The sequence below is a fragment of the Oncorhynchus clarkii genome, chromosome 2, assembly GCF_045791955.1.
Source record: "Oncorhynchus clarkii lewisi isolate Uvic-CL-2024 chromosome 2, UVic_Ocla_1.0, whole genome shotgun sequence".
Lineage (NCBI taxonomy): Eukaryota > Metazoa > Chordata > Actinopteri > Salmoniformes > Salmonidae > Oncorhynchus > Oncorhynchus clarkii.
In genome coordinates this window covers 69,215,750-69,227,974 of record NC_092148.1, presented here as the reverse complement: position 1 = coordinate 69,227,974, position 12,225 = coordinate 69,215,750, and the positions used below count along the sequence as shown (strand labels likewise).

Below are 12,225 nucleotides of genomic sequence, written 5' to 3'. Positions count from 1 at the left end.
ACGACCTGGGTTCTACACTGTGATTGATATAGTTGGTCTACTCTGTGAGTGATTTAGTTGGTCTACTCTGTGAGTGATTGCGTTAGTCTGTTTAATCTAATTATGCTGCTTGCACACAGTTGGGTACACACACTACAGACTACCCTACCCTACACACACACACACACACACACACACACACACACACACACACACACACACACACACACACACACACACACACACACACACACACACACACACACACACACACACACACACACATTCATCTGTATTGCGCACGCAGTCACACACCCCACCAAGACAAAACACAAAACAGACACAACCACATACCAAGGTCGAATTACTGAAATGCTGTGCACACTAGAACTGGGTCACTTAGCCACCAGGGATTATTCGGCCAGTGCGTGTGTGTGTGTGCGTGTGCGTGTGTGTGTGTGAGGGAGATTATTCCACCGGTCACAGACAAGATGCCACTTCTCAGTCCAGTCATGGCCAGCTAAATCATTCCAATTCCCCCAAGCAGATACTGACAAACCCTTCCAAGACAGATACATCTACACACACACACACACACACACACACACACACACACACACACACACACACACACACACACACACACACACACACACACACACACACACACACACACACACCCTCTATCTTTTGGTTGCTACAGTATGTTGAAGGGTTGAGAGTAGGCTATCATTATGCCAGGAACAGGTTAGTACATGCAACAGTTGCACTCAGCTGCACTCTTTCACGCTATGTCTCTTTATATCTCAGTCTGTATATCGTTCTTACGCACGCACTCACTTGTATCATCCTCTTGCTGTACACCACCTCCATACTGTGTGGAATAAACCCTTAGAAATAACATTTCTATGAATGAACCTGCTGTTGTCTGCGAGCCACACTAATACACACACAAACACACACACACACACACACAAATGCATACACACACGCACACGCACACGCACACACACACACACACACACACACACACACAAATGCACACACACACACACACACACACACACACACACACACACACACACACACACACACACACACACACACACACACACACAAACCAACACAGGTGCTTTAATAGTACAGTAGTGACTCACCCAGAAAATGAGGTTGAAAGCGAACATCAGGTATTTGACGCACATCTCACTTCCTGATAGAGCGGCCATAGAGACTATAGTTACAGCGGCGCAGTTCTCCTCTACTCTCCCCGCTAAACGGTTATTAACAACGAACCCGCGAAACGACAATTTTAATACTAATAATTATTTTGGTGTACAGTACACATAGAGGAATCCGTTCTCCGCTGAGTCTTTCTCTGCCGCTGCTCTGCCGCGTCTCGTGCGCGTGTAGCGGTCCACCCCAGAGCGAGACCAAAGCGGCTGTCGGTCTGTCCTGTCCTGCTCTTTTTCTCTGAATGTCTCACTCTCACTGTATCGCTTCTTCATTTAACGTAACACTACAAAATGTATATATAAAGTCACATGTTATGACAGATCTATACCATATGAACAGATTAGACTATTATCAGAAGAAGCTAAAAACGGTATGTTTGAATGTATGAATATTCTGTTTTTAATATGAATATTGGGATTCCCAGCCGCCGGTGCATTACGTAATGTATAAGCAGTAATAACGTCATCTCTCTGGACAACTGCAAATCGCGTGATATTAATAAAATAGATAGTTTGATAAATGAATAAACGGATTAATGGACAGCGCACACGAGCATGACTGATATTGGTGGGCTGGGCTGCTTTAACGTTGTCCCAAAAGTGAATCATTCTACATCAGACACGCGCACACACGCACACTATAGCCTACTTCTCCGAGGCTGTTGTTAAAGGGCCAGCGCCCCCTTCTGTCTGTCTCTCTCGTGTAGCCTCAGTCATACTACACTGAATAAATTTTTTTAACGCATGTAAAGTGTTGGCCCCATGTTTCATGAGCTGAAATAAAAGATTGCAGACATTTTCAATATGCACAAAAGATTATTTCTTTCAAATTCTGTGCACAAATTTGGTTACATCCCTGTTAGTGAGCATTTCTCCTTTCCAAGATAATCCATCCACCTGACAAGAAGCTGATTAAACAGCATGATCATTACACAGGTGTATCTCTAAAATGTGCAGTTTTGTCACACAACACAATGCCACAGATGTCTCAAATTTTGAGGGAGTGTGCAATTGGCATGCTGACTGCAGGAATGTCCACCAGAGCTGTTGCCAGAGAACTGAATGTTAATTTCTCCACCATAAGCCGCCTCCAACATCGTTTTAGAAAATGTGGCAGTACATCCAACCAGCCTCACAACTGCAGGCCCTGTGTATGGCGTCAAGTGGGCGAGTGGTTTGCTGATGTCAACATTGTGAACCGAGTGCCCCATGGTGGCGGTGGGGTTATGGTATGGGCAGGCATAAGCTGAGGACAACGAACACAATTGCATTTCATCGATGGCATTTTGAATGCACAGAGATGCACATGTTTAGGATGCTCTTGATCGACATGTACTACAGCGTGTTCCAGTTCCCAGCAAATTCCAGCAACTTCGCACACCCATTGAAGAGGAGTGGGACAACATTACACAGGCCACAATCAACAGCCTGATCAACTCTATGCGAAGGAGATGTTTCACATTTGCATGAGGCAAATGGTGATCACACCAGGTAATGACTGGTTTTCTGATCCATGCCCTTGCCTTGTTTTTAAGGTATTTGTGACCAACAGACGCATATCTGCATTCCCAGTCATGTGAAATCCATTTAGGACCTAATGATTTTATTTCAATTAACTGATTTCCTTATATGAACTGTAATTCAGTAAAGTCTTTGAAATTGTTGCATGTTGCGTTTATATTTTTGTTCAGTATATATGAATTTGACTGAGCATTTATCTGTCTCCCTCTGTGTGTGTGTGTGTGTGTGTGTGTGTGTGTGTGTGTGTGTGTGTGTGTGTGTGTGTGTGTGTGTGTGTGTGTTAGTCTCCAGGGTATAAGAACCACGACTCCCATGAACCAGTGCTTCAGTCACATGATGACTTTACTGATATATACTGTAGAGACAGACTGAGACAGTTGATGTAACCTGAAAATTCTGGTCATCATATTTTACATCACGCTACACAGAAATACAGTAGAAGAACACACAATCCAAACAACAAAAGTATTTGCTGAAGCAATTTCTCGTGACCATCATTCCAAATCCTGTGTTGTGGACATTGGAACTATGTGAGAAGCATGAAGTTCATGGCTAGCACTGAAGTAGGTAACATCTTATCACAGGGGTGTTTTTTGTAAAAACTAAATAAGAATGGTCAAAGGGGAGGACAGAAGAAGGCCTACACACAGTGTCCAGGAGTCCCTTGAACCATTTTAGAACAAAATAAGAACATCAACAAAAACACAGTAACACAAAAGACTCAAGTCAAAGGCTACAAGAGGAGTGTGGCCTATATCTCAGACACATGGCCAGTTGTGTTATGTTTCACCTACACTTGCTTGAGGCAAGTCTAGGGTGTTCTAATATCATCAGTGTACGTGTGTGTGTGTCTGTGTGTGTTTGTGCAAGCGTGTTTCAGAGTGTTCTTAAATGTTTGGCCTCAGTGACTAGAGAGTGTTGCAATAGAGTGTTGCTGGGTTACTGTTTATCACTCCTTTGATTGGCCCACTGATACTTCCTGCTCTGTATCACGGGGTTGAAATGATGGACTCCCCTGTTTCAAACTCTCCCCTTCGCACTCTAATTTACCCCCCTTTCCTTCCATATCATCCCTGTCTCTCCCGGCCCCTCCCTTGTTTCCCTCCATCCAATCCCTCTCTCTCTCCACTCCTTCGCTCTTCCCAGTCCCCTCCTCCTCTCCACCACTGGCAGGGATCTCAGTCGTGATGTCATTGTCATAGTCTGTTATCAGGAATGTGGGCTGTATGTGAGAATAGAGTCTCACCAGCTCTTCATCCTCATCATCATCACTGTTCCTGGTGGCCTCTTCATCCCCCAGGAAGCAGTCATCATCACCGATGGAGGCTGTCTCAGGGCTGTGGGTGGAGGGTCTGCGCTCCTCAGGGTACCCTGGTTGTCCTACCTGCTCTGGGCAGGTGATGGTCAGTACAGGGGTATGTGTTTGCCCTGGGGTGGGTTTAGGTGGGGGTGTCCCTACCCTGTCCTGCTCTGGACAGGGTGGAGTAAGTAAAGGTGTGTGATTATATCCTGTACATTCAGGATTGTATATCGGGCCTGGAGTAGGTGAGAAAGGGAGAGGTGTGGTAGGTGAGGTAGGAGGGGGTGTGGGGTGAGGGGGTGAGTTGATCGGAGTGGGAGGAGGTAAAGGTGTGTGTACCTGCTGATGGTTAGGTGAGGTAGGTGTCTCTTCTATCTGAGTGTGTGTACCTATTGGATCTGCAACAGGGGAGGGGTGTGTAGCTAAAGGCGAGTCTGTCTGATCCATGGTAGGTGTAGGTGATGGGTGTGGGGGTGTACTAGAGCTGGAGTTGCCCAGGTGTTGAGTGGATGTCTTGAGTAGTTCAGGTGTGATGGTTGTACTAGGTGTATGGGTGGAGTTGGCTAGTATAGGCTGGATGTAGGTTGTTGAGGGTGTAGCTATGGGTAAAGCGTTGAATGGAGAAGGGTCCGAGTCTGCAGGTGTGTAAATGCTCTGACCGCCCAGGAGCTTGGAGGTGGAGGTGGAGGTGCTTAGACCCTCCTTTTTGAACTTCACCTCATCAAGGACTGGCATGGGGCTACTGTGACTCACCTGGGGAGAAAAGACACAAATCGACATGGCTGACTGACTGTCTCACTGATACACTATGTGATGTTAGCTCACTTGCTCCTTTGTCTATTAACTCACCAGTTGGAAAGGTCTCACACACACACACACACACACACACACACACACACACACACACACACACACACACACACACACACACACACACACACACACACACACACACACACACACACACACACACACACACACACACACACACACACAGAGAGAGACTCACCAGTTGGAACCATTGTAATCTCTAGACCAGCAGGGTAGATCAAACAGAGAGACGCACAGGTCAGTGCACAGGACTAGAATGTCTAAATGTTAGAGGTTAAAAGTTAAAAGGGTAGGGGTCAGGGTGAAGTGTCAGTATATCTCACCACATTGGGGTGTTTTCCCTGTGCAATACAGCCCCTGTCCTCTGGGTCCTTCAGTCCTCTGTATGTCCGGAGGACATGCTGCAGTGCATACAGAGCGCAGCCTAACAGAGTCAGCCCCAGGATGACCACACCCATAGCCTTGCCTACTGCACAGCTACCATGGAGACGCCCGTCCCCCAATGGGCCCTGAGGGACTGCACACACATATAGTACCTGCCAAAAGTTTGGACACACCTACTCATTCCAGGGTTTTTTTCTTTATTTTTTACTATTTTCTATGTTGTAGAATAATAGTGAAGACATCAACACTATGAAATAACACATATGGAATCATGTAGTAACCAAAAAAGTGTTAAACAAATCAACATTTATTTTATATTTGAGATTCTTCAAAGTAGCCACCCTTTGTCTTGATGACAGCTTTGCACACTCTTGGCATTCTCTCAACCAGCTTCATGAGCTAGTCACCTGGAATGCATTTCAATTAACAGGTGTGCCTTGTTAAAAGTTCATTTGTGGAACTTCTTTCCTTCTTAATGTATTTGAGCCAATCAGTTGTGTTGTGACAAGGTAGGTTGGTATACAGAAGATAGCCCTATTTGGTAAAAGACCAAGTCCATATTATGGCAAGAACAGCTCAAATAAGCAAAGACAAACAACAGTCCATCATTGCGTTAAGACATAAAGGTCAGTCAATATGGAATATTTCAAGAACTTTGAAAGTTTATTAAAGTGCAGTCGCAAAAACCATCAAGCGCTATGATGAAACTGGCTCTCATGAAGATCGCCAAAGGAAAGGAAGACCCAGAGTTACTTCTGCTGCAGAGGATAAGTTCATTAGAGTTACCATCCTCAGAAATTGCCGCCCAAATAAATGCTTCACAGACTTCAAGTAACACACAAATCTCAACATCAACTGTTCAGAGGAGACTGTGTGAATCAGGCCTTCATGGTTGAATTGCTGCAAAGAAACCACTACTAAAGGACACCAATAATAAGAAGAGACATGCTTGGGCCAAGAAACATGAGCAATGGACATTAGACCGGTGGAAATCTGTCCATTGGTCTGATGACTCCAAATTTGAGATTTTTGGTTCCAACTGCCGTGTCTTTGCGAGACTCAGAGTAGGTGAACAGATTATCTCTGCATGTGTGGTTCCCACCGTGAAGCATGGAGGAGGAGATGTGATGGTGTGGGGGTGCTTTGCTGGTGACACTGTCTGTGATTTATTTAGAATTCAAGGCACACTTAACCAGCATGGCTACCACAGAATTCTGCAGCGATACGCCATCCCATCTGGATTTTGCTTAGTGGGACTATCATTTGTTTTTCAAAAGAACATCGACCTAACACACCCCAAGGGTGTGTAAGGGCTATTTGACCAAGAAGGAGAGTGATGGAGTGCTGCATCAGATGACCTGGCCTCCACAATCACCCGACCTCAACCCAATTGAGATGGTTTGGGATGAGTTGGACCGCAGAGTGAAGGAAAAGCAGCCAACAAGTGCTCAGCATATGTGGGAACTCCTTCATGACTGTTTGTAAAGGTAAAGCTGGTTGAGAGAATGCCAAGAGTGTGCAAAGCTGTCATCAAGCAAAGGGTGGCTACTTTGAAGAATCTCAAATCTCAAATATATTTGGGTTTGTTTTACACTTTTTTGGTTACTACATGATTCCAAATGTGTTATTTCACAGTTTTAATGTCTTCACTATTATTCTACAATGTAGATAATAGTAAAAATGAAGAAAAACCCTTGAAATAGTAGGTGTGTCCAGACTTTTGACTGGTACTGTATGCACACTTACACTGAGAGCAAGTACGACCACACAAATTGTAATTGTGTGTGTGTGTATGTGTGTGTGGCTGTGTTACCTATTTGTCCTTCATACAGCACCTCCACCTTTATGAGAGCAGTGGCCATGTCACCTGACTCCAGATCCACAGCCACTACCTGCATGATATCATCATCATCATCATCAACAACAATTTAGCTTGTCCATCATTACTTTGTTCTCTCAAATACTGTTCTGTCCAATCAAAGCCCACCTTCAGACTGTGTTTCTGTGATGGCCGTAGCTGATTGGTCCTGGCGATCAGAAGCCCCTCCTGTGTGATGTGGTAAAACTCTGTGTGATTGGACGAGGACCTCAGGGAGTAGTGCATCTTGGGATTAATCCCCTACCAATTAAGGGAAGAGAGTGTTGAAGTTACAGAATATTACACGATGCATAGTCCAGCTGTGTGTATGAGAGTGTGTGTGTGTGTGTGTGTGTTTGTATGCATACATCAGAGAAGTCCCTGTCCTGTATCTGTAGCAGCAGCACGGTGTTTCCGTAAGTGTTGACCAGTGAGGCAGGGCTGTTGCCTTCAGTGACAAAACCACGGTATTCGGCCCGACCAAACTGGGGAGAAAAGCGGTTGACAGCCACAACACGGATCACCACTGTGGCAACTGAGTACTTCCTAGGGTCATTCCTCTGGTACGCCTGAGGAGGGGGAGAGAGTTTTCAGTTATTTAGAGTCTCTGTAGTCGTGTGTGTGTGTGTGTGTGTGTGTGTGTGTGTGTGTGTGTGTGTGTGTGTGTGTGTGTGTGTGTGTGTGTGTGTGTGTGTGTGTGTGTGTGTGTGTGTGTGTGTGTGTCTCACCATGACCCGTAGGCGTAGTGTGGGTGTCAGTAGTCTGTTCTCTACTTCTTTCATCAGACGCACCTCCCCTGTCACCTCATCCATCACAAAACGCCCATTATCAGCCCCTGACAACATATATTGTCAACAGTGTTGGGGAGTAGTGAACTACATGTAGTTAAACTAGTAATATTTTTGCAGGAGCTTGGTGGTAGTTGAACTAAATTCAAATCTAGGTAGTGTTTTCAGTTTTTAATTACTTTTTTTTGCCAAGTAGCAGTGTAGCTAACTACTGGAACTACACACATTGTTTTGCAAATATTTAATTACATTTGAAGTTGGCAATCATTTCCTTTATTGGCTTCAGACCTGCCTAATTCTCACTTACAACATCATTTTTGTGTTTAATAGGCTAAATTGCTCATTCTGCTAACATATGACCCCAAAGTGATCTGTCCTTGCAATTTGTAGTCTGTGACATAACAGATTTAAATATGATAATTTTTCATCAAGTAGTTTGGATGTAGTGAACTACTTTTTCAGAGTAACTTTAGTTAAGTAAACTATAATTTTCTTAAGAGTAAGTTTAGTTTAGCTTAACTTTTTCCAGTGTGAAGTAATTGGTAGCCTTGTAAACTATACTGTTTAGAAACTCCCAATACTACGTTGCATTTCATTCTGAAGATAAACAATGGTGGTTTGTATGTGTGTGTGTGTGTTGTACCTGACAGAATGCTATAGCTGAGAGGTGAGCTGAGGCCTCTGTCTCCATCCACAGCATTGATCGGCCCAGGAGAGAAGTCCAGAAGAACGTCCTATAACAGGGACAACATTAACAGAATACATCAGTCCCTAACCCCTAACACCTACCACCAATACCTAACCCTAACCCTGGGCACTAACCTGTTCGCCTTCTGTGATGTTAACCGTGTAGACAGGGTTGCTGCAGACACGATTCGATTGGTCATTAGAGGGGGGCATGCACGGCAGGAATTGTGGGTACTGGTCATCTCCGTCCAAGATATTCACGGTCAGGATGGCACTAGTGTTGAACTTCTCCACAGTGTTCATCTCCTACACACACACACAAACACTCACACAGGCATATAAACACACACACACACACACACACACACACACACACACAGACACAGACACAGACACACACACACACACCGTATATCAGACTGAGATATTAGTTCCAGTTATACAATTTGATTGGTTAAAGGTGTGCATTATTCACAAAATATATCAAGCAGATGGCAGGCACAGCCAAGTTTTTCTGTAACTATAGGCTAGGTGCATTTAGGGTACCGAAGCATATATGGTGATCTTCAGTTGTGTTTTAGTCTCGTAGTCCAGAGGCTTGGCCAGTATCACCTCTCCACTGTTAGGGAGATCCACTCTGAAGTAGGCAGCATCAGGCTGGAACAGAGACCACACACAAATACTGTACTCACTCATTTCAATGCAGAAGTATTTTTTATTTATTTGATACAGTAAGGAGATCTGGTATTTATTTAAGTATAAAACTTTATTGATACAGTACCGAGGTCTGGTCGATGGAGTACATTATGGTGTCGCCATCTGCATCTGTGGCCTGGACTGTAAACACCACTGTCTTCACCTCAGCCAGCTAGACATGGACATCAAGCAAAAATCGGCTTCAGTTTATGTCTGTACACTGTGCAGGTAGAGACTGTACATATCTGGAAATATATTTGTCCTTCATACCAAAGTGATATTACTATGGTTCCAAAACTTCTAAATGTGTGTGTGTGTGTGTGTGTGTGTGTGTGTGTGTGTGTGTGTGTGTGTGTGTGTGTGTGTGTGTGTGTGTGTGTGCGTGCGTGTGTGCGTGTGTGTGTGTATATGTGTGTATATGTGTGTACTGTATATGTGTGCGTACGTGAGCATGTATGTAGTGTAGCCTACTTACCTCACTGATGCTGCGAGGCTGTATGGTGCTCTCCACAAACTCAGGAGTGTTATCATTCTCATTCAGAATCTCCACCATGATCCTGTACTCACTCTGAAACACACACACACACACACACACACACACACACACACACACACACACACACACACACACACATTTAGAAGTTTTGGATCCATAGTAATATCACTTTGGTATAAAGGACAAATATATTTCCAGATATGTACAGTCTCTACCTGCACAGTGTCCTCCTCATAGCAGGTCAACGCTGCCATCAGGACTGGGCCCTGCACCTGAGACACACACACACACACACAACATATATAATGCTTCATATCTGCACATGACCCTGCTGAGTGTTGTTCTTTGAGTCAACTAAACCAAGACAGAACCCTGTCATCATTGTGAGGAAGTTGTGATAACGTTTTTACCTCCCGGTCCAGAACTCTATCCAATGGGGCATTGAGTCTGATGCTGCGCCTTTCTAGGAAGAACCAATCAGCGTCCTCCCCAGTTAAGCTCCAGACAACATCATTGGCTGTCAGCTCAGTGTTGAGCTCAGCGATGAGTTCTCCTATCATGCTGTTCTCTTTGACCTTGGAAAACACATCATGGCCCTCCAGACATGGGTTCCCTGACAATCAGACAAGCTTGTGATTAGCAGAGTAGCCAATCAGACAAACAGTTTGATGTGATTGATTAGGATCCCCATGGCAACAGCTAGTCTTACATGACAAAAAAGAGATTACAGACAAATGTTTTTATAATTTCCATATATTTAAAAACATGAACATGTAGTGTGTGTGTGCATCTATTAGTTACGCATACATGTCAGTACATACACACAACAAGTAGGTCACATGGGGGAGAGGCGATGTGCCGTGAGGTGTTGCTTTATTTGTATTTTGAATACAGGTTTGCTGTTCACTTGCGCTATATAAGATGGAAGGAAGTTCCATGCACTCATGGCTCTATATAATACTGTACGTCTCCTTGAATTTGGTATGGACCTGTGAACTGGGAAAATAGCCCTGGTGGCTAAGTTGATTATGAAAACAATTTGGAATTTCCAACACATTAATGTTTCTTATAAAAACCAGAAGTGACGCTGTCAGAATTTCCTCAACCCTTAGGCAAGAGAGACTGGCGTGCATATTATTCATATAGCCCTCTGATTACAATGAAGAGAAAGAAGTACCGCTCTGTTCTGGGCCAGCTGCAGCTTAACTAGGTCTTTCTTTGCAGCACTTGACCATATGACTGGACAATAATGAAGATAAGATCAAATTAGAACCTACTGGACTGGCTTTGTGGAGAGTGATGTCAAAAAAGCAGAGCACCTCTTCATTACAGACGGACCTCTCCCCATCTGTACAACCATTGAATCTATATGTGTTGTGCATGACAGTTTACAATCTAAGGTAACACCAGGTCATTTAGTCTCCTCAACAGCCACACCATTCATTACCATATTCAGCTGAGGTCTAGAACATAGGGAATGAATTGTACCAAATACAATGCTCTTACTTTTAGAGATGTTCATAACCATTACTGGCAATCCATTTCAAAACTGACTGTAGCACTTGGTTAAGTGTTTCAGTGACTTCATTAGCTGTGGTTACTGATGCTGTATATATGGTTGAATCATCAACATACATGGACACACATGTTTTGTTTAATGCCAGTGGCAGGTCATTGGTAAAAATAGAAAATATGAGGGCCTAGAGAGCTGCCCTACGGTACACCACACTTTACATGTTTGATATTAGATAAGCTTCCATTAAAGAAAACCCTCTGAGTTCTAGTAGCTAGATAGCTCTGAATCCACAATAAGAGTTTTTTAATTGAACCTTTATTTAACTAGGCAAGTCAGTTAAGAACAAATTGTTATTTACAACGACATCCTACCAGGGAACAGTGGGTTAACTGCCTTGTTCAGGGGCAGAATGACAGATCTTTACCTTGTCAGCTCGGGGATTCAATCCAGAAACCTTTTGGTTACTGGCCCAAAACTCTAACCACTAGGCTACCTGCCTAGTGGTAAGAGGTTGAAAAGCCATAAAACATACGTTTTCTCAACAACAGGTTATGGTCAATAATATCAAAGGCTGTACTGAAATCTAACAGTACAGCTCCCACAATCTCCTTATTATCAATTTATTTCAACCAATCATCATTTGTGTCAGTTGAGTGCTCTTCTCTATAAGCATGCTGAAAGTCTGTTGTTAATTCGTTTACATAGAAATAGCATTGTATTTGATCAAACACAAATTTTCCCAACAGTTTGATGAGAGCTGGCAGCAAGCTTATAGGTCTGCTGTTAGAACCAGTAAAGGCCGCTTACCACTCTTGAGTAGAGGAATGACTTTGGCTTCCCTCCAGGCCTGAGAACAAAAACTGTCCTCTAAGCTCAGATTAAAGATACAGTATGACAGATAAAAGTGTCTATAGACTCAGCTACCATCCTCATTAGC

At 43.8% G+C, this 12,225-nt stretch overlaps 1 protein-coding gene across 6 annotated transcripts in view; it reads right to left on the bottom strand.

Annotated features, from left to right (window-relative positions):
* The window catches only part of LOC139372930 (cadherin-related family member 5-like), a 43,812-nt gene that overhangs the window by 18,957 nt on the left and 12,630 nt on the right, over positions 1 to 12,225 (bottom strand). For all 6 annotated transcript variants that reach the window (XM_071112825.1, XM_071112851.1, XM_071112815.1 and 3 more), the window contains 14 exons: positions 10,183 to 10,385; positions 9,988 to 10,044; positions 9,752 to 9,844; positions 9,362 to 9,448; positions 9,127 to 9,237; positions 8,716 to 8,886; positions 8,537 to 8,627; positions 7,834 to 7,940; positions 7,474 to 7,674; positions 7,235 to 7,366; positions 7,061 to 7,139; positions 5,187 to 5,380; positions 5,042 to 5,062; positions 3,979 to 4,785 (listed from right to left, as the gene is read on the bottom strand). In XM_071112825.1, the coding sequence (XP_070968926.1) occupies positions 3,979 to 4,785; positions 5,042 to 5,062; positions 5,187 to 5,380; positions 7,061 to 7,139; positions 7,235 to 7,366; positions 7,474 to 7,674; positions 7,834 to 7,940; positions 8,537 to 8,627; positions 8,716 to 8,886; positions 9,127 to 9,237; positions 9,362 to 9,448; positions 9,752 to 9,844; positions 9,988 to 10,044; positions 10,183 to 10,385 (2,354 nt within the window). The remainder of the gene's footprint in view (positions 1 to 3,978; positions 4,786 to 5,041; positions 5,063 to 5,186; positions 5,381 to 7,060; positions 7,140 to 7,234; positions 7,367 to 7,473; positions 7,675 to 7,833; positions 7,941 to 8,536; positions 8,628 to 8,715; positions 8,887 to 9,126; positions 9,238 to 9,361; positions 9,449 to 9,751; positions 9,845 to 9,987; positions 10,045 to 10,182; positions 10,386 to 12,225) is intronic.